The sequence below is a fragment of the Mobula birostris genome, unplaced genomic scaffold, assembly GCF_030028105.1.
Source record: "Mobula birostris isolate sMobBir1 unplaced genomic scaffold, sMobBir1.hap1 scaffold_841, whole genome shotgun sequence".
Lineage (NCBI taxonomy): Eukaryota > Metazoa > Chordata > Chondrichthyes > Myliobatiformes > Myliobatidae > Mobula > Mobula birostris.
In genome coordinates, this window is record NW_027278558.1 from 3,671 (window position 1) to 25,170 (window position 21,500).

The window sequence follows — 21,500 nt, forward strand, 5'->3', positions numbered from 1 at the left end:
TGAAGACACACACTCAATGTTTCAGGAACAGCTTCTTCCCCTCCGTCATCAGATGTCTGAATGCACAGCGAAACCCATGAACACTTCCTCACTAATTTTCTCTTTTTGCACTACGGATTATTATATAGCTATTACTTATTATAATTGATAGTATGGTATGCATTGCTGCAAAACAACACAGGTCATGGCGCGGCAGTGCTAATAAACCTGATTCTGATGTTGCTACAGCACTGAAGTGCCCGGCAATCACAAACGACGAGCAGCGGGTGGTGGCTGACAAAGGGACCACCGTAACCTAGTGATGGAGGGTCCCGCGGAACCCAGCGACACTTGCAACACCCAACCATGGCCAACGGTCCGGTGGTTTGGAGACCTGCTGGCTGCCATCCAGAGTAAATCACTTAGTTTTAAGTTAACAACACAACCAGGAACATTTTTATGCTGTCCAAAGATTTTAATAACATCATGTCAGAGACATTCATTGTTACTGTTCCACTTATGGCGTGGCTCGGTCCTACAGAATTGACCGTTAAAATGCACTCAGCACTGAAGGAATCATAATGCTTAAGTAGATACAGGTTAAACCAGTAGAAAGATGTTACAAAAATACATTTACAATAGAAAAATACAAACAATATATATCAGTCCGATCAAGGGCCCCTTTCTCAGTGGAGTTTCTTCCTGTGATGTTTCAGGAAAAGGTGACATCCATCATTGAGGACATTAATGCTACCTTCAAGGGTAAGGTACAGGTTGAAGACACAACACTAACATTTCAAAACAGCTTCTTTCCATCCTCTCCCACTCCACAATCAAATTTCTGAATGGACAATGAATCCACATACACTACCTCACTAACACTTTTCTCCAGCACTATTTATTTTGTAATTTGAAGTATTTTTAATGTCCGTGAATCCTCACTATTTTTGTACCACTTATTTAATTATTTTATACTTCATATCGTAACCTCGAGTAATTTTTTTATGTATTGCACTGTATTGCTGCCACAAAACAAAAAAAAATTCCCAGCATATTTTAGTGATAACAAACCTGATTACACATCTTTTTTGAAGTCAGTATCCAATGATCTGACACACTGAAACTGGTGGAGTGCTGCAGTACAAGAAGTCACGTCCAGACCCTTGTGATCCCCAGAGTCACATCCGAACCCTTGTGAGTCCGGAGCCACGTCCAGACCCTCGTGAGCTCGGAGTCACATCCAGACCCTCTCGAGCCCAGAGACATGTCCAGACCCTCGTGAGCTCGGAATCACATCCAGACCCTCATGATCCCGGAGTCATGTCCAGACCCTCGTGATCCCCGAGTCACATCCAAACCCTCGTGATCCCAGAGTCACATCCAGACCCTCGTGAGCTCGGAGTCACATCCAGACCCTTGTGAACTCGGAGTCACATCCAGACCCTCATGATCCCGGAGTCATGTCCAGACCCTCGTGATCCCAGAGTCACATCCGAACCCTCATGATCCCAGAGTCACATCCAGACCGTCGTGAGCTCGGAGTCACATCCAGACCCTCTCAAGCCTGGAGACACATCCAGACCCTCATGAGCCCGGAGTCACGACCAGACCCTCGTGATCCCGGAGTCACATCCGAACCCTCGTGAGCCTGGAGTCATGTCCAGACCCCTCTGAGCCCAGAGTCACGTCCAGACACTCGTGTGCCCAGAGTCTCATCCAGACGCTCATGAACCTGCTCTCTCCCCACTGGTTGCAGATTCTCACACCCTCAGATCACTAGGGCCTCTCTCACCCCTTTTGTGTATTTACCGGGAGCTCTGCAGCCAAAGGGCACAAAACCTCCCACCCACCCATTCCACAACTTCTTTTCCCCATGACCATCAGGAAGGAGGTAGAGGAGCATCAGGACTAGGATTGCCAGACTGGGTGACAGCTTCTTCCCTCAGGCTGTGAGACTGATGAATAAATACCCTGTCAGCACCGAGGTTTTGTTCCTGGGACAGTTCTGATGCTATGACTTATTCATGGGAATGTTTAGGTTCATATGCTGTGTGTACACTGTCAGCGCACCACGGTCCAGAGGAACATTGTTTCATTTGGTTGTATATATGTACAGTCAGAAGACAATAAACTTCAACTTGAACTTGTGTATGGCAACATCACCTGCACCTGCTGCTTTCCCTGTTCTTGGTGGTGGTCTTCACAGTGTTGGGAGGGGTTTGGTGGTTTTCACGGTGTTGGGAAGGGTTTGGTGGTCTTCACGGTGTTGGGAGGGGTTTGGTGGTTTTCATGGTGTTGGGAAGGGTTTGGTGGTCTTCACGGTGTTGGGAGGGGTTTGGTGGTTTTCACGGTGTTGGGAAGGGTTTGGTGGTCTTCACGGTGTTGGGAAGGGTTTGGTGGATGTCACTGTGTTGGGAAGGGTTTGGTGGTCTTCATGGTGTTGGGAAGGGTTTGGTGGTCTTCACGGTGTTGGGAGGGGTTTGGTGGATGTCACTGTGTTGGGAAGGGTTTGGTGGTCTTCATGGTGTTGGGAAGGGTTTGGTGGTCTTCACGGTGTTGGGAGGGGTTTGGTGGTCTTCACGGACTTGGGAAGGGTTTGGTGGTCTTCACAGAGTTGGAAAGGGTTTGGTGGTCTTCACGGACTTGGGAAGGGTTTGGTGGTCTTCATGGTGTTGGGAAGGGTTTGGTGGGCTTCAGGGAGTTGGGAAGGGTTTGGTGGTCTTCACAGTGTTGGGAAGGGTATGGTGGTCTTCACAGTGTTGGGAAGGGTATGGTGGTCTTCACAGAGTTGGGAAGGATTTGGTGGTCTTCATGGTGTTGGGAAGGGTTTGGTGGTCTTCACGGTGTTGGGAAGGGTTTGGTGGTCTTCACGGAGTTGGGAAGGGTTTGGTGGTCTTCATGGAGTTGGGAAGGGTTTGGTGGGCAGGGTGAGCTGGAGAACTGCAAGGCATTTGACAGAGGTGCACTCCAAGGGTAAACCCTGCCCGGTCTCAGTGACTACCTCTTCCATCACATAACAGCCATGTTCACCCAGGTCACTACAGAGTATCCACCACACTCCTGTCATGGGTGGCGTGCTAGAGCAGCAGTTAGTACAACACGTTACAGTGTCCACAACCCAGCTTCAGCATCACCACTGTCTGTCAGGACTTTGTCCATCCTCCCCATGACTGCATGGGTTCCTTGGGGCATTCTGGTTTCCTCCCACATTCCAAAGATGTGTGACTTTATTATCTGTGACTTTATTTGTAGTAATACTACTTTATGTGTTTGGTATGTGGGTTATATGTACGGTGTTGTGCACCCTGCTCTGGAGGAATGTTGATTCGTTCGGTGGTATACATGTGTACAATTGTGTGTGGGTTATATGTACGGTGTTGTGCACCCTGGTCCGGAGGAATGTTGTTTCGTTCGGTGGTACACATGAGCGACAGTAAACTGAGCTTGAACTTGTATGGGTTAGGGTTAGCGGGTTGTGGACATGCTATGTTGGCACCGGAAGCATGGCACTTGTGGGCTGCCCCCAGCACATCTCCAGACTGTGCTGGTTATTGATGCAAGCGATACATTTCACTCGTATGTTTTGATGTATCAACATAAATGTGACAAATGAAACATCTATTTTTTGTGTTTTCCCCAGACGCAGAAAGGTCTTTCAGTGGCTGTGGGGTAAGGAGCTTATTGCAGTGTACCCAACCATGGCATTATATCTTGGACACAGTGACTGCTGTGGCCATTATCACACCTAATGCATACTCTGCAACACACATGACCAACATCACAGGTTATCTTTACACGGATTGGGGGTGTGTGGGACGCACTGCTGGGGGAGGGGGTGGAGGCAGGTGCATTTGGGACGTTTACGAGACTCTTAAATGGGCACGTGGATGATAGAGAATTGGAGGGCTATGTAGGAGGGAAGGGTTAGATTGATCTTAGGGTAAGTTAAAAGGTTGGCACAACATGGTGGGCCAACAGCCCTGTAATATGCTACAGTGTTCTATGTTCGATGTGACAACCATTTGTTTCCTAGTCCACTCATTGTGGGCCAAAGGGCCTGGAATCTACGATTAGTCCACTCATTGTTGGTCAAGGGGCCTGCTAGTACAATTAGTCCACTCAAGTCTGGCTTTTATGGTCACATTTAAATTGTTGATCAGCCCAGACCCTTCACCCATAGATGACAAAGACCCTTGACTTGTCCTCAGTCAACACTGCGTTGTCTGTACTCTCCACAAGGATGTGTTTGTCATCTAATTTCAGCATAGGAGTTGCACACACCCTGTCCTGCACCTTGAGTGCCCGTGGCAGATTGCTGAGGCTGAAGTTCAGGTCCTTAAAGACATGCAGCATGAAGACACCAAGGACTATGGCTCCAAATCCAGAGACAGTGCCCACAATGTCCACGGCAGACATGCTGAGCCACTCCTTGAAGAGGATCACGGAGGTGGTAATGACCACCGTGGTGAAGAACACGTAATAGATGGGATAGACCACTGAGGTGTTGAACACGTCCAGGGATTTGTTCAGGTAGTTGACCTGCGTGACGATGGAGACTAGCAGCGAGAGGGTGAGGATCCAGGTTAGCGGGTGCCGGTAAACTGGCATATTGGCAAAACACGCTCTGATGGCAATGTCGATGCCCTTCACGGAGGAGACGGAGAAAGCACCAATGAGGGAGCAGATGGAGATGTAAACCAGGACATTGGCGTGCCCATACCTGGGAGCCGCGTAGAAGATGAGGAGCAGTATGGCTATCAGTAAAAGGCAGGCGAAGACCAGGAACCCTGCAATTCAACAGCATTAAAGTCAAAGTCTAAAGTTTAAGTACATTTATAAGCACAAGAGATTCTGCAGAGCAACACACACAAAACACTGGAGGGACCCAGCAGGTCGGCCAGCGTCTATGGAGATGAATAGACAATCAACATTTCGGGCTGAGACCCTTTGTCAGGACTGGAAAAGAAGGGGGTAGAAGCCAGAATAAAAAGTGGGGAGGGGGGAAGGAAAGGAAGATAGCTAGAAGGTGATGGTGAAGGTGGGTTGGAAAGATAAAGGGGTTGAGAGGAAGGATTCTGATGAGAGAGGAGAGAGGACCTTGGAAGAAAGGGGAGTGTTGCAAACATTTCTGCAGCAATGACAGCCGTCTGCATGGTTCACCAGCCCCCAGGTTCATTTCCCCCTCTCTCCTCCCGAGGTAACACCAGACCTTTAACCCTTTGACATGGACCTGTCCTCTGTCTACTCACCTAGCAGAGAAGTGTACAAAAATCAGCAGCTCCTTGTCATCGAGAGTTTGGGAGATTTGGCCTGCGATGTTGTGCTGACCTTTTACCCTACTCCAAAATCAACCTAACCCCTCCCTCCCACATAACCCTCTATTTTTCTATCATCCATGTGCCTATCTGAGTCTATTAAATGTATTATCTGTACCACCACCCCTGGCAGGGCGTCCCATGTGTGAAAAAAAGCCCATCTGTTACCTCCGATCACCTGAAAATTATGCCTCCTCGTATGAGCCGTTTCTGCCCTGGGAGAAACTCTCTGACTGTCTAAACCTCATTATATCTTGTACACCTCTATCAAGTCATCTCTCATTCTCCTTCACTCCAAAAACAGAGCCCTTGCTCATAAGACATGCTCTCTCAATCAGGCAGCATCCTGGCAAATCTCCTCTGCACCCTCTCCAAAGCTTCCACATTCTTCCTGTAATGAGATTTTTTTTTTAATTAAGTGCAATCGTAAACAACAGCCAGATCAGAAATGCTGATCAAGCCAACTAGTTCCCAAAGAGAACTCTGATAGGCCAATCAGATGGTTTACTGCTGCTCAACGATAGAACACAAAAAAATCATATGTACAATTAAGAAACATTAAAAAATAGTAGAGATACTGGAGCCATGATGAAGTCTGCTGGAGAGAGACATTTATACACATGCTGTCCTCCATAATTCAAAGAGATTGAAGGATAAGGTTGCAGGGTGACAAAACGTGACAGGAGCACTTGGAACTAAAAGCTAATCCCTACCGGGAGAAAACAGCGCCTGTTCTTTCCGCACTGTTCTCCAGCAGTTTAAGGACTAAGTCCAGCCAGAACATAACTCATAAGTGCTCTTGAAGTCAGGTATTAACCCTGGATGATAAATTTCAAAGACGGCTGACACACCATACCCCTTCTTCAGAATCTTATCAATGTCCTATAATGAGCTGAACAGAACGGAACACAATACTCCAAATGTGGTGTAACCAGGGTCTTATAGAGCTGCAACATTACCTCACACCCCTGGCAAGTTAAGGTTGGCTCTAGTGGTTGCCTTTGCCCATATTTCACAACCGAGCTGACCGACACAGAACTCCGCCATGGATGGTCCCAGGTCCGGCTGTGGAAGGAGGAGGACCGACCTTGCGGCTGGCAACCACATCCCATAAAATCCCATAGCCACAGAAATGCTAACAGAAGCTCCAAAGATTTCCCCTGGGAAAGGAAGGAGATAGGCTACACCTGAGATAATCTGAAGGACTGGCCCAGAGCAGAGTACTCTGGCAAGCTGCTATTGCTGGCCTATGCCCCAGTAGGGGTGATGGGTTGAAGTAACCAAGCAATAAAAGGACATGAAGCAACGTTGGTCATGTCCTAGAGATGAGCTTGTTAGGAAGTAAGTGAGGAGGCTGCCTGCTCCCGAACTGACCTGGATCTTTCAGTTTCTGGGCCATTTCTTCCAACGTCTTCACCTCCTCCTCATGTGGGGCGTGGATGACCATCATGGTGGAGCCCAGGATGCAGAGCACAGAGCCCAGCTTCCCCAACAGGTTAAGGCTCTCCTGCAGAAGATAGGATGACAGAAGTGCACTGCAGAGAGAGACGAGAATGGGGGAAACAATTAAACACAAGAGATTCTGCAGATGCCAGAAACCTTGGGAAGCACACAGAAAATACTGGGGATCTCAACAGATCAGGCAGCATCAATGGAGGGGGGAGGGCGGTAAATAGACAACATTTTGGGCCAAGACTCTTTTCCCCACCTACCCATCACCTCCCTCTAGTTACCCTCCTCCTTCCTTTTCTCTCAAGGTTCACTATATGCTCAAATCATATTCTTTCTTCTTCAGCTCTTTACTCTTTCCACCTATCACCTCCCAGCTCCTTCCTTCATCCTCCACCCCCACCCACCCACCCAACCTCCCCCTCACCTGCTAGTGACAGTGCAGTGATCAGTTGGTTTTCGTAGTTTCATAGAACACTACAACACAGAAACAGGCCCTTTGGCCCATCTAGTCCATGCTGAACTATTATTCTGCCTAGTCCTATTGACCTGTACCTGGACTATAAGCTCCCCATACACTCCCATCCACATATCCAAACTTCTATTCAGTGTTGAAATTGACCCACATCTGCCACCTCTGCTGGCAACGTGTTCCTCACTCTCACCACCCTCTGAGTGAAGTAAGCACTTCACCTTTCACCCTTAACCCATGACCTCTAGTTCTAGTCTCACCCAACCTGAGTAGAAAAAGCCTGCTTGTATTTACCCTAGCTGTGGGGTGATGTGAGGGCCTCTGTTAGTCAGAGCTGGTCATGGATGTTGTGTCCCAGCTGCCTAGATACGCAAGCCTGGGCAGTACGATTTGGAGAGCGAGCTGTTGCCCAGGCAGCAAGCGCCCCCTCTCCACGCATCTGATGAATTCAAAGGAACGGCAGAGACTGACACAGTTTGGCACCAGTGGTGTCACAGGAGTTGCCAGTCAGCGTTGACTCAATGTCGGACTGCCTTAGGGACTCCAGCTCTGGATTTTTCCTCGGGGTTTACTCCCGAAGCCTTTCCTATGAGTGGGTGTAGCCGCAAGGCAGCGGAGGTTTGAGATCGGAGTTTTCCTTCTTCTAGATGAGCTGCCAACCGTGGTTGACGAGCCCCATCTGCCCAATCTACACCCCTCATAATTTTGTATACCCCAAACCTCCAATTCAAGGGAATGAAATCTTAACCTACTCAATCTTTCCCTATAGCTCACTCCTCAAGTCCCAGCAACATCCTTGTAAAGTTTCTCTAAACTCTTCCAAGCTTCTTTATATCTTTCCTGTAGGTAGGTGTCCAGAACTGGGCACGATATTCCAAATGAGGCCTCACCAACACCATACACAACTTCAACATAACATTCCATCTCCTGTACTCAGTACTTTGACTTACAAAGGCCAATGTGCCAAAAGCTTTCTTTACAACCCTTGCAAGTTCAACACCTCACCCATCTCCTGTGTCTCCGTACATGGATGAACACACTGATCATAACAGGGATCTATCTCTCTCTAGTTACCTAGTTGTTTTTAATACGCTTTCAGAATCTTTTAGGATTCTCCTTTACCTTATGTGCCAGGGGTATCTCATGCCCCTTTGCCCTTACGTGGTGCCTTTCACCTGGATGGCAAAGGAAAATCAGGCAGCAAATCACACCGGACAGCTTTCTGGTGAGGAACTGCCAAGGGCTGTACCCAACACATTGTCACTGCTTCAAGGAGAGACCAGGCAGAGATTAAACACACAAAAGATTCTGATGACGCTGGAAATCTTGAACAATGCACACAAAATTTTGGAGGGACTTCATAGAACATAGACCATTACAGCACAGTCCACGCCCTTTGGTCCACATATGATGTTGTGCCAATCTTTTAATCTACTCCAATATCAATCTAAACTTCCCTCGCACATAGCCCTCCATTTTTCTTTCATCCATGTGCCTATCTAAGTGGTTTTTTAAATGCCCCTTATGCAGCTCCCTCTAAAGTCCAAGGCTGCCCACTCTAGCTTACACACCTCTATCAAGTCACCTCATGTCCCTTCGCTCCAAAGAGAACAGCCCTGGCTTGCTCAGCCTATCCCCATAAAACTTGCTCTCTAATCCAGGCAGCATCCTGGTAAATCTCCTTTCCACTGAATCTCTGGTCCCAATGAAGGACCTTCGCCCAAAATGTCAACTGTTTATTTCCCTCCAAAGATGCTGCCTGACCTGCTGAGTTCCTCCAGCTGGGGAGTAATGGAGGGAGATTGTATGATCAGTGTGTGGTTATTCCGGGGTTGAATGGTGAGTGAAGGAATCAGATTGTGGGATCAGTGGTGGTACGGGATTGGGATTGTGGTGATACCAGAGCTGGATAGTGGGTCTAGATTTGGAATTGTTAAGTCAAGTCACTTTTATATGTATGTATATCGTCAAACAAGACAATGATTCTCTGGAGCAGGGTGTAAAGCACTATAGTACGCATAACACACATATAACACACAATAATTTAGGAAGTTAAGGATAGAATCCACAGATGAATTATCATAAATAAACAAAGTGCATAAATTAAATATTGTATGAGTATTAACAGCTTAACCAGTGACACTTCGAAAGCGATGCAGCAAGGAGCTCAGAAGGTAATTAGGGAACCAGATTGGAGGGTAGGTAGGTGTGGTGATACTGGAGCCGGATTACAGTGATCCCCGGAGCTGGACTGAGGAGTAAGTGGGTGGGTATGGGATCGGGATTACAGTGATCCTGGAGCTGGATTGAGGGGGTAAATGGGTGGGTACAGGATTTGGATTACGGGTATCCCGGAGCTGGATTGAGGGGTAAATGGGTGGGTTTGGGATCGGGATGGCTGTGATCCTGGAGCTGGATTGAGGCAAACCAATACAGTACCTGACGAGGACGCTGAGTGCTCCAAGCGGAGTGACAACAGTCGCCGGAGCGAAGGCGTATGCAGCAAAATTCATCGCTTCTCCTCCACCCACTGAAAGAGACAGTAGACCAGGAATCAGTGCAGAATTTAACACTCAGTCATCATCCTTCACACTCCACTATTCACTGCTCACTCGGAACTGCCTGCACATGCTGTGCTCCTGGTTAAAGTGCTGTTGACCATTAGATAATAAGACCATAAAACATAGGAGCAGAATTAGGCCATTCCATCATGGCTGATTTATTTTCCCTCTCAACCCCATTCTCCAGCCTTCTCCCGTAACCTTTGATGTCCTGTTGATAAAGAACTTTCTCCTCGTGTTGGGGAGAACAGTGAAGGAATTATCCAAATTAGGAGATTACTTCAGATTAACATAGTCACATGTACATCGGCAAATTGAAGCAGAGAGTGAAATGGGTTGTCTGAGTCAGTGACCAACACAGCCTGAGGATGCGCCGGGGGCAGCCCGTTAGCGTTGCTTTCAGCATGCCCGCAACTCACGAACCCTAATCTGTACAACCCACAGAAACCCCATGCTGTTACCGGGAGAATGTCTAAACTGCTTACAGGCAGCAACAGGAACTGAACCTTGATTGCTGTCAGTGTTACACTACGCTCCCAAGCCACCTGAGCAAAGGTGGTGCACGACACATCGGAAAGCTCCTATCAGAGTTTACAGCGGGATCTGAGCCAGCTAGAAAAATGGGCTGAAAATGGCAGGTGGAATTTAATGCAGACAAGTGTGAGATGTTTCACTTCAGTAGGGACCAGCCAGGGTAGGTCTTACACAGTGAACGGGAGGGCACTGAGGAGTGTGGTAGAACAAAGGGATCTGGGAATACAGGGCCATACTTAAGTGAAAGTGGTGTCACAGGTAGATAGGGTCATAAAGAAAGCTTTTGGCACATTAGCCTTCATAAATCAATGTATTGAGTACAGGAGATGGGATGTTATGCTGAAGTTGTATAGACATTGGTAAGGCCAGGTTTGAAGTATTGCATGCAGTTCCGGTCACCCAGCTACAGGAAAAATGTCAATAAAAATGAAAGAATGCAGAGGAAAGTTACAAGGATGTTGTCGGGGCTTGAGGACCAGAATGCGAGGGCTTACTTCCCCAGAGTGTAGGAGAATGAGGGAGATTTGATTGATTATACAAAGTTATGAGGGGTATGGATAGGGTAAATGCAAGCAGGCTTTTCCAATCAGGTTGTGTGAGGCTACAACTAGAGGTCATGTGTTAAGGGTAAAAGGTGAGCTGTTTAAGGGGAACAGGGTGGTGAGAGTGTGGTTTCAATTTCAATTTCAACACTTAGGAGAAATTTGGATAGGTACATGGATGGGAGGGGTACGGTCCAGGTGCAGGTTGATGGGACGAGGCAGAGTAATGGTTCAGCATGGACTAGATGGGCTGAAAGATCTATTCCTGTGCTCTAGTATTCTATGACTCAGAAGGGAACCTGTGAGTGGCGGTGTTCTCCTACACCCGCTACCCTGCCCTTCCTTGGTGGTGGTTGGAGAGCTGCAGGGCACTTTGGTATGGAGTACACTCCAAAGGAAAACCGCACTGCGGTAGGACACGGAATAAATGTTGGTGAGAGCCAATCACTTGGCGTATCTGGTCTTTATGACAACCTCCTTCATTACACTGGACTACGGAGGAACAAAATTCGGCCTTTTGGCCCACTGAGCCTGCTCTGCGATTTGATCACAGCTGATTTATTATCCCTCTCAACCCCATTCTCCTGCCTTCTTCCTGTAACCTTTGATGCCCTGATTAATCAAGAACCTATCAACATCCACCTTAAATATACCCAGACTTGGCCTCCACGGCCATCTGTGTGCATCTCTGGCTGAAGAAGTTCCTCCTCATCTCTGTTCTAAGTGGATGACCCTCTGTTAATGAGACAGTCCCCTCTGGTCTCAGACTGCCCCAGTATTGATGTAACATCCTCTCCACATCCGCTACTTGAATTGAATTGACTTTATTTCTTACATCCTTCAGATACATGAGGAGTAAAAATCTTGATGTTATGTCTCCATCTAAATGTGCAATGTGCAATCATTGTAATTTATAATCATTTATAATAAATAGAACAGTCAATGTAACATAGAAATACTCAAATCAGTGCTAGTTAATCAGTCTGATGGCCTGGTGGAAGAAGCTGTCCCGGAGCCTGTTGGTCCTGGCTTTTATGCTGTGGTACCGATGGTATCAGCTGGAACAGTTTGTGTTTGGGGTGACCCGGGTCTCCAATGATTTTTCGGGTCCTTTTTACACACTTGTCCCTGTAAATGTCCTGAAACATGGGAAGTTCACAACTACAGGTGTGCTGGGCTGTCCGCACCACTCTCTGAAGAATCCTGCGATTAAGGGAGATGCAGTTCCCATACCAGGCAGTGATGCAGCCAGTCAGGATGCTCTCAATTGTGCCCCTGTAGAAAGTTCTTAGAATTTGGGGGCCCATACCAAACTTCCTCAACTGTCTGAGGTGAAAGAGACGCTGTTGTGCCTTTTTCACCACACAGCTGGTGTGTACAGACCAGGTGAGGTCCTCGGTGATATGGATGCCGAGGAACTTGAAGTGGTTTTCCCTCTCAACCCCAGATCCATTGATGCCTATAGGGGTTAGCCTGTCTCCATTTGATAGGTTTCAATGAGATCCCCCTCATTTTTCACCTTCTGTCTTGGAGCAGCACCATAGTGTCACGGTTAGTGTAACGCATTACAGTGCCAGTGACCTGGGTTCAATTCCCACCACTAACACCTCAGCACAGAAACCAGACCGTAATGGTTGATGCAGTTTGGTGTAGTCGTCACACCAAACCAAACGGTCAGTGTTAGTTCAGACATTTAGCTCCCTCTGTACGAAGAGGGAGGGTCGCAAGGCTGGCTGTGAAGGAGTGGGAATGGGCACCGGGCTAGCAGCCCCATCCCTTAAAAACCCAGAGCTACAGAAATTCCAACACAAGCTCCAAAGACCTCATCCCCGGGAGAGGAAGGATCTTCAAAGACTGGTTAAACCTGGGGGCAACCTGAAAGACTGGACCAGGACTGGGAACTCCGGTCAGCTGCTGTCAACAGCCAATGCTCCACTGGGTGTGATGGGCTTCATTAAGTAAGTAAGAAAGACGTTTATCTCCCTGCGTATGAACAGAATGCAAGGAAAACCTCTCACTGTATTTCGGTACATGTGACAATAGTAAACCAATTTCAATTCCATATTTATCTCTCTCACCAACCATAAACAGTGAGAAAGAGATGCACCTTTCTACAACTCTCTGTGAGGTAGAGTCCCGTATTCTTCATCAAAAAGTAGCATCCATTATAAAGGAACAAACCCCCCACCCCACCCCACCATCCAGGCCATGCTCTCTGCTCACTGCTACCATCAGGAAGGAAGGATAGGAGCCTTAGGATCCACACCACCAGTTACTACCCCTCAACCATCAGCCTCTTGAACCAAAGGGTTTAACTTCTCTCACCCTGTCACCGAACTCTTCCCACAACCTATGGACTCACTTTCAAGGATTCTTCATCTCATGTTCTCCATATTTATTTATTACTATTTTGCTTGTTTTTTGTTGTTTCTTTGTATTTACTATGAGTGCCCACAAGAAAATGAATCTCAGGGTTGTATATGATGACATATATGTACAAGTACTTTGGTCATAAATTTAATTCAAACTTTTTAAACTTTGGAAAAACAGTGGGATAAAGTTTCTACTACTCACTGTGAGAAAGATTTCCTTTAATGCATTCCTAAACTATCTGACCGTAATGTGTAGATTATCACTCCTAGTCCCAGACACTCCAAACAGCAGGAAGAATTTCTCTCTGCCGGTGCTGACAGCCTGAACAACGTGAACCCACCCAGCAATTCGCATTCCACATTCCAGGGAGATTCAGCACTCCTACCATTGTCGAAGGCATCTCTCCAGTAAACCCGAGCTCCTTCCACCTGCCAAGCAAAATGGCTCTGAATTAAATTGCAAAACCAAGAAGAGTGTCTAGACTGTGAAAAGAGCTTCAAGAAGAAATTTCAAACTGAATGGAGCAAGAAAAATTAAGGATAGTAACATCATTTCACTTAAATCCAGCAACCTATGTCACAGATGTAAATTATTTGCCTCAGTTTCAATGAAGAAGAGAAGTATTTCTGGTCAAAGAACAGGAGCTGCAGAGTGTCAGGAGGTGAGCTGTAATATTATCCCCCATGGTTGTGGTCAGTGTGGTCTTTCAATAATTCAGTAAATTGAAGGTAATTAAATGTCATGGGATCAGCACAATGGGTCTCCGTGTGAAGGACCATAAGATTACAAGAATCAGCTCTTCCATTCCGTGGTGGCTGATCTATCATCCCTCTCAACCCCATTCTCCTGCCTTCTCCCTGTAACCTTTGACACTGAGACTATGTACCTCCACTTTAAATATACCCGATGACTTGGTGTCCAGAGCTGTCTGTGGCAACTAATTCCACAAATTCATCAGCTGCTGGCTAAAGAAATTGCTTCTCATCTCTGTTCTAAGGAGAAGCCCGTGGTGTTGCACTCCTACAGAACACCCAATCACCCCCCAGCCCCCAACCTCGGCCTCCCTCCGCACATTGCGTTGGGCTCTCTGACTCCACTTCCAAGCCGAGCTGTGCACTCGGGGGGGGGGGGGGGGCAGCAGACGGTGCACTCGGGGGGGGGGGCAGCAGGCTGTGCACTCGGGGGGGGGCAGCAGACGGTGCACTGGGGGGGCAGCAGGCGGTGCACTCGGGGGGGGCAGCAGACGGTGCACTCGGGGGGGGGGCAGCAGACAGTGCACTGGGGGGGCAGCAGGCAGTGCACTCGGGGGGGGCAGCAGACGGTGCACTCGGGGGGGGCAGCAGGCTGTGCACTCGGGGGGGGCAGCAGGCTGTGCACTCGGGGGGGGCAGCAGGCGGTGCACTCGGGGGGGCAGCAGGCGGTGCACTCGGGGGGGGCAGCAGGCTGTGCACTCGGGGGGGGCAGCAGGCTGTGCACTCGGGGGGGGCAGGCTGTGCATTCGGTGGGGGGGGCAGCAGGCGGTGCACTCGGGGGGGGGGACAGCAGACTGTGCACTCGGGGGGGGGGGCAGCAGGCTGCCTGCAAAGTGATTTCCTCATGCTATTTCTGATCCTTCCCTCAGCTGTTCACTGAAGGTTAGGGACACCTTGATTAGATTTCCTCTGCAGGAAAAGAAGGCTTTTGTTCGTGCAGCACCGCAGGTGGCCTTGGGCACGACAGGGCTGGCGAATCATTGTCAGGAACAGCTTCCGGGGACACTGTTCTCCACGTCTCTCATTTCAAATCCTTCCTCTCCCAGGGACAAGGTATTTGGAGCTTCAGTTGGTGTTTCTGTGGCTCTGGGTTTTTACAGGGTGGGGTTGCTGGCTGCAAGCTCAACCCTCCCCCTTTTGCAGCCAGTACTTGGGACCATCCCTCTTCATACAGAGGGAGGTAAATGGCTGAATGAACTTCGACAGCTTGGTCTGCTGTGATGGCTGCACCATTACTGCCTGGTTACGCATGAAGGTGCGATTTGGCGGGAATTGAACCCCGGTCACTGGGACTGCAATGTGTCACGCTAACCGGGACACAACCGTGCCGCGCCGCCCAAGACAGGTAGCAAAGAGTCTCATTGATAGAGTGGATGTGGGGAGGATGCTACATCTTTGGGAGGGAGAGTCTACATTCAACAACAGCACTTCCAGCCAAAGACACCTGAAGTACAGACACTCCTGTGCCTAACGTCACTTTGTGGACATACAATCTATCTGTGTGTATAAGCTACCCTATGTATTATACCTACCAGTCTCCCTCCTGCAGGCGGCAGAAATGCGACATCTGCCCACTCACCTGCATTCAGGGCTCCGATCAGCCCTTCCGGGAGAGGAAACACTTCCCCTGCCGGCCTCTCGGAGCGGTCTATCGTATCTGGTGCTCTCCATGCAGCTTGCTCTGTATTGCTGGGACCCGGTGTAAATTGGGGGACCACTTTGTCAAGCACTTCCTCTCCATCCGCAAAGAGCAGAATTCCTGGTGGAATTCCGGTTCTGACATATCGGTCAGCGGTCTCCTCTTGTGCCGGGGGGGGGCCACCCTCAGGGTGGAGGAGCAACACCTTGTATTCCATCTGGTAGCCTCCAACCTGATGACAGGAACATTGATTTCCCTAACCGCCAGCTATTTTCCCCCTCCCCCCCTTCTTTTTCCATTCCCGATTCTGGTCCCCTTTCGGCCCTTTTCTTCTCCCCTCTGGCCGATCACCTTCCCCGGGTTCCCTTTCTCCCGTGGTCCATTCTCGGATTGCTTCCTCTGCAGCTCTTGACCTTTCCCACGCACCTGGCTTCACCTGTCACCTTCCAGCTCGCCCCCTTCCCCTCCCCCAACCTCCTCATTCTGGTGTTGTCCCTATTCCTTGCCCGTCCCGATGAAAGGTCTTGACCCGGTTTTAAATTATGATCGTGTTCCTTATCTTGTGGTTTTTTTGTTGCATTGCATCTGGAAAAACACTTATTTTATTTTATTCATTTAGAGACACAGCACAGAACAGGCCCTTCCAGCACAGCGAGCCGCATTGCCTGATTAAACGAGCCTGACGTCACGGCGATTTGCGGTGACTCATTATGATATGATTATGATTATGAGGACACGTAGTCCTCCTTTATTGTCATTTAGTAATGCATGCATTAAGAAATGATAACAATGTTTTTCCAGAATGATATCACAGAAACACATGACAAACCAACTTAAAAACTGACAAAAACCACATAATTATAACATATACAAATGTTTGTCGTTACAACAGCACAAAGCAATACCGTAATTTGATAAGAACAGACCATGGGCACGGTAAAAGTCTCAAAGTCTCTCAAAAGTCCCATCATCTCACGCAGACGGTAAACCTCCAGCGCCGCCAACTTGCCGATGCAGCATCCTGGAAGCATCCGACCACAGTCTGACTCCGAGTCCGTCCGAAAACTCCGAGCCTCCGACCAGCTCTCCGACACCGAGCACCGAGCACCATCTCTGCCGAGTGCTTCGACCCCAGTCCCGGCAACAGGCAATAGGCAAAGCCGAGGACTCGGGGCCTTCGTCTCCGGAGATTCTCGATCGCACAGTAGCAGCGGCAGCGAAGCAGGCATTTCAGAAGTTACTCCAGATGTTCCTCCGTGCTTCTTCACATCTGTCTCCATCAAATCCGGATTGTGCACGGCCCCCCTAGTTACACATACGATATTCATTCGGAACGGCCGCACGCGCTGCATCGCGCCGCCATCTTAACCGATACACCTTTGGAGTGTGGGAGGAAACCAGAGCACCCGGAGGCAACCCGCATGCACATGGGAAGGAACGTACAAATTCCTTGGAGAGGACGCTGGAATTGAACTCCACAAGTCCTATTAGCATGGCGCTAACCGCTATGTTACTGTGGCGCCCCAATTATTTTGTTCTCCTTTATACACGTGTACTGGAAATGACATTAAAGATCATGAATTCAGAAAAGGATTTTACTCACTGGTCAGCAGGCCCGCCCACCACATCCAGTCCTTCAGGTAACCATGACCACCTTCTCCTGTAACACACAAACAGCTACACTCAAAGCTCAGTCTCAACTCAGGGGTGGCAAGGGGGTGCGTTGTGCTGGTGTTGGGGTTGGGAGCTATGAGAGAGGGAGGGGATTCAGGTGAGGGAGTGTGTCAGGGAGGGGTTTGGTTCAGACCATAAAACATAGGAAAAGAATTAGGCTATTCAGCCCATCATGTCTGCTACGCCATTCCATCATGGCTAATTTATTATCCCTCTCAACCCCATTCTCTTGCTGTCTCCCTGTAACCTTTCACACCCTGATTAATCAAGAACCCATCAACCTCCCCTTTAAATATACCCAACGACTTGGCCTCCACAGCTGTCTGAGGCCGTAAATTCCACAGATCTATCTTTTCGGGATACAGAAATTCCTCCTTCTCATCCCTGTTCTAAAGGGACTTCCCTCTATTCTGAGGCTGTGCCCTCTGGTCCTAGACTCTCCCACTATAGGAAACATCCTCTCCACAGCCACTCTATCTGTGCCCTCTGGTCCTAGACTCCCCCACTATAGGAAACATCCTCTCCACATCCACTCTATCTGTGCCCTCTGGTCCTAGACTCCCCCACTATAGGAAACATCCTCTCCACATCCACTCTATCTGTGCCCTCTGGTCCTAGACTCTCCCACTATAGGACACATCCTCTCCACATCCACTCTATGTAGACTTTTCAATATTCAATAGGTTTCTATGAGATTCCCCCCTCATTCTTCTAAACTCCATTGTGGAGAGAGTGCAGAGGAGATTTACAAGGATGTTGCCTGGATTGGAGATGTACCTACCTGATAAGAATAGGTTAAGTGAACTTGGCCTTTTCTCCTTGGAGCGACGGAGGATGAGAAGTGACCTGATAGAGGTGTATAAGATGATGAGAGGCATTGATCGTGTGGATAGTCAGAGGCTTTTTCCCAGGGCTGAAATGGCTAACACGAGGGGGCACAGTTTTTAGGTGCTTGGAAGTAGGTACCGAGGGGATGTCAGGGGTAAGTTTTTCACACAGAGAGTGGTGGGTGTGTGGAATGCACTGCCAGTGACAGTGGTGGAGGCAGATACAATAGGGTCTTTAACAGACTCTTAGATAGGTACATGGAGCTTAGAAAAATAGAGGACTAAGTGCTAGGGAAATTCTAGGCAGTCTCTAGAGTAGGTTTCATGGTCAGCACAACATTGTGGGCCAAAGGGCCTGTAATGCGCTGTGGATTTCTATATTCTATGTTCAATGAGTACAGGCCCGGAGACATCAAATGCTCCGCAAACATTAACCCTTTCATTCCCGGAATCAATCTCGTGAACCTCCTCTGGACACCCCCACCCCAATGCCAGTACATCTTTTTTCAGATAAGGAGCTCTAAACTGCTCACAATATTCCAAGTGCAGTCCAACCTAAGATCACATCCTTACTTTTATATTCTAGTCCTTTCAAAATGAATGTTAACATTGCATTGGCCTTCCTTACCACTGACTCAACCTGCAAGTGAACCGTCAGGGAATCCTGCACAAGGACTCTCAAGTCTCTTTGCACCTCAGATTTCTGTTTAGGTGGACTCGGGTTAAGTAAGATGTGTGGGTATAGATTTGGGTTAAAGTTTCAGGTGGGGAAGGGGATTTAGTGTGGGGGGAGGTTTTGGTTAGGATGCAGGGAGGTTAAGGGGTGTTTGCAAAGTCCTTGGATAACACTTCAGATATAGGGAAACTTTGATGCTTAAACAATCTCTCCATGACAGGACTTGAGAACAGAGACTCTGAATCAAGGTGGCAAAGAGGAGACTTCTGGGCACTGAGGGAATGTGAGGATTAGGAAATATTGCACTTGGGAATATGGATATACCACAACACAGGAGGGGCGGTACTGAGGGAGGGTCACACTGTGGGAGTGGGGTACTGAGGGAGGGTCACACTGTGGGAGGGGCGGTACTGAGGGAGGGTCACTGTCTGAGGGGTGGTACTGAGGGAGGGTCACACTGTCGGAGGGGTGGTACTGAGGGACGGTCACACTGCAGGAGGGGTGGTACTGAGGAGGGTCACACTGTGGGAGGGGTGGTACTGAGGGAGAGTCACACTGTGGGAGGGGCGGGTACTGAGGGAGGGTCACACTGTGGGAGGGGCGGTACTGAGGGAGGGTCACACTGTGGGAGGGGCGGTACTGAGGGAGGGTCACACTGTGGGAGGGGTGGTACGGAGGGAGGGTCACTCTGTTGGGGGGGTAGTACTGAGGGAGGGTCACACTGTGGGAGGGGTGGTACTGAGGGAGGGTCACACTGTGGGAGGGGTGGTACGGAGGGAGGGTCACTCTGTGGGAGGGGTGGTACTGAGGGAGGGTCACACTGTGGGGGGGGTAGTACTGAGGGAGGGTCACACTGTGGGAGGGGTGGTACTGAGGGAGGGTCACACTGTGGGAGGGGTGGTACTGAGGGAGGGTCATATGAGGGAGGGGTGGTACTGAGGGAGGGTCACACTGTGGGAGGGGTGGTACTGAGGGAGGGTCACACTGAGGTAGGGGTGGTACTGAGGGAGGGTCACTGTGGGAGGGGTGGTACTGAGGGAGGGTCACACTGTGGGAGGGGTGGTACTGAGGGAGGGTCACGCTGTGGGAGGGGCGATACTGAGGGGGGTCACACTGTGGAGGGGTGGTACTGAGGGAGAGTCACACTGTGGGAGGGGTGGTACGGAGGGAGGGTCACACTGTGGGAGAGGTGGTACTGAGGGAGTTCACTCTGTGGGAGGGGTGGTGCTGAGGGAGGGTCACAGTGGGGGACGGTCACTGTAGAAACAGACACTCCCCCCTCACCTGCTCTAACTCTGCCATCATCAGCCAGCCGCAGCAGCCCCTTCTTCTTGAGGATGACACTGATCCCGATCAGGATGCTGGAGACGGAGGCCAAGGCGAGGCCAATGTAAAAGTCTGGATCCCTCCAGGGGGGCAGGAGAGCCAGCGTTGCGTTTGGGTTGCTCACCTGGACCACACTGCACAGCTCCTGGCAAGAATCCAAGGAGCACTCCAATGCCGCGAACACCCCTGGGGAGAGAGCAGAGCAGAGCTTATTCAGAGAGCGGAGCTGGAGTAACGGATGTGAACACCTTGTTACCAAAATCTCCAAGAGGCTTCTATTGGAGTGTGTCCTGACTGGTCGCATCTATAGATGCAAGACTAGGGAGCTGGCGGTAGACCTGAGGAGAGCTAAGGTACCGGTGACCCCTGTTTCCATCCGGGGGGTCAGTGTGGACATGGTGGAGGATTACAGATACCTGGGGATAAGAATTGACAATAAACTGGACTGGTCAAAGAACACTGAGGCTGTCTACAAGAAAGGTCAGAGCCGTCTCTATTTCCCAAGGAGACCGGGGTCTTTTAACATCTGCCGGACAATGCTGAGGATGTTCTGCGAGTCTGTGGTGGCCAGTGCGATCGTGTTTGCTGTTGTGTGCTGGGGCAGCAGGCTGAGGGTAGCAGACACCAACAGAATCAACAAACTCATTTGTAACGCCAGTGATGTTGTGGGGATGGAACTGGACTCTCTGACGGTGGTGTCTGAAAAGAGGATGCTGTCCAAGTTGCATGCCATCTTGGTCAATGTCTCCCATCCACTACATAATGTACTGGTTGGGCACAGGAGTACATTCAGCCAGAGACTCATTCCACCGAGATGCAGCACAGAGCGTCATAGGAAGTCATTCCTGCCTGTGGCCATCAAACTTTACAACTCCTCCCTTGGAGGGTCAGACACCCTGAGCCAATAGGCTGGTCCTGGATTTATCTCATAATTTCCTGGCATAATTTACATATTACTATTTAACTATTTATGGTTTTATTACTATTTATTATTTATGGTGCAACTGTAACAAAAACCAGTTTCCCCCGGGATCAGTAAAGTATGACTATGACTATGAGGTTGGAGTGTGTCCTGCCTGGTCACTTCTCTGCCTGGTATGGAAACTCCAATGCCCAGAGAAGGAAAAGACTACAGAAGGTGGTGAATACAGCTCAGTACATCACGGGTAAAGACTTCACCACCATTGGGCACATCTACATGAGCAATGTCACAGGAAAGTAGTGGATACGGCCAGTCCATCTCAGCTACAGACCTCCCCGCCACTGGGCACATCTACACGCAGTGTTGTCACAGGAAAGCAACATCAATCATCAAGGACTCCCACCATTGAAGCCATCCTATTGTCCATCCATCTGTCCGTTCATCCATCCCATAGGATGA

General features: G+C 49.2%; 1 protein-coding gene across 1 annotated transcript in view; it reads right to left on the reverse strand.

The window, feature by feature from the left end:
• Positions 1 to 449: 449 nt before the first annotated feature.
• LOC140193776 (magnesium transporter NIPA2-like) overlaps positions 450 to 21,500 on the reverse strand; it is a 33,181-nt gene continuing 12,130 nt past the window's right edge. Inside the window, exons 2-6 of the mRNA XM_072250945.1 lie at positions 20,078 to 20,305; positions 17,220 to 17,276; positions 9,655 to 9,745; positions 6,669 to 6,829; positions 450 to 4,766 (exon numbers count right to left, since the gene is read on the reverse strand). Of these exons, the coding sequence (XP_072107046.1) occupies positions 4,150 to 4,766; positions 6,669 to 6,829; positions 9,655 to 9,745; positions 17,220 to 17,276; positions 20,078 to 20,305 (1,154 nt within the window). The 3' untranslated portion in view covers positions 450 to 4,149. The remainder of the gene's footprint in view (positions 4,767 to 6,668; positions 6,830 to 9,654; positions 9,746 to 17,219; positions 17,277 to 20,077; positions 20,306 to 21,500) is intronic.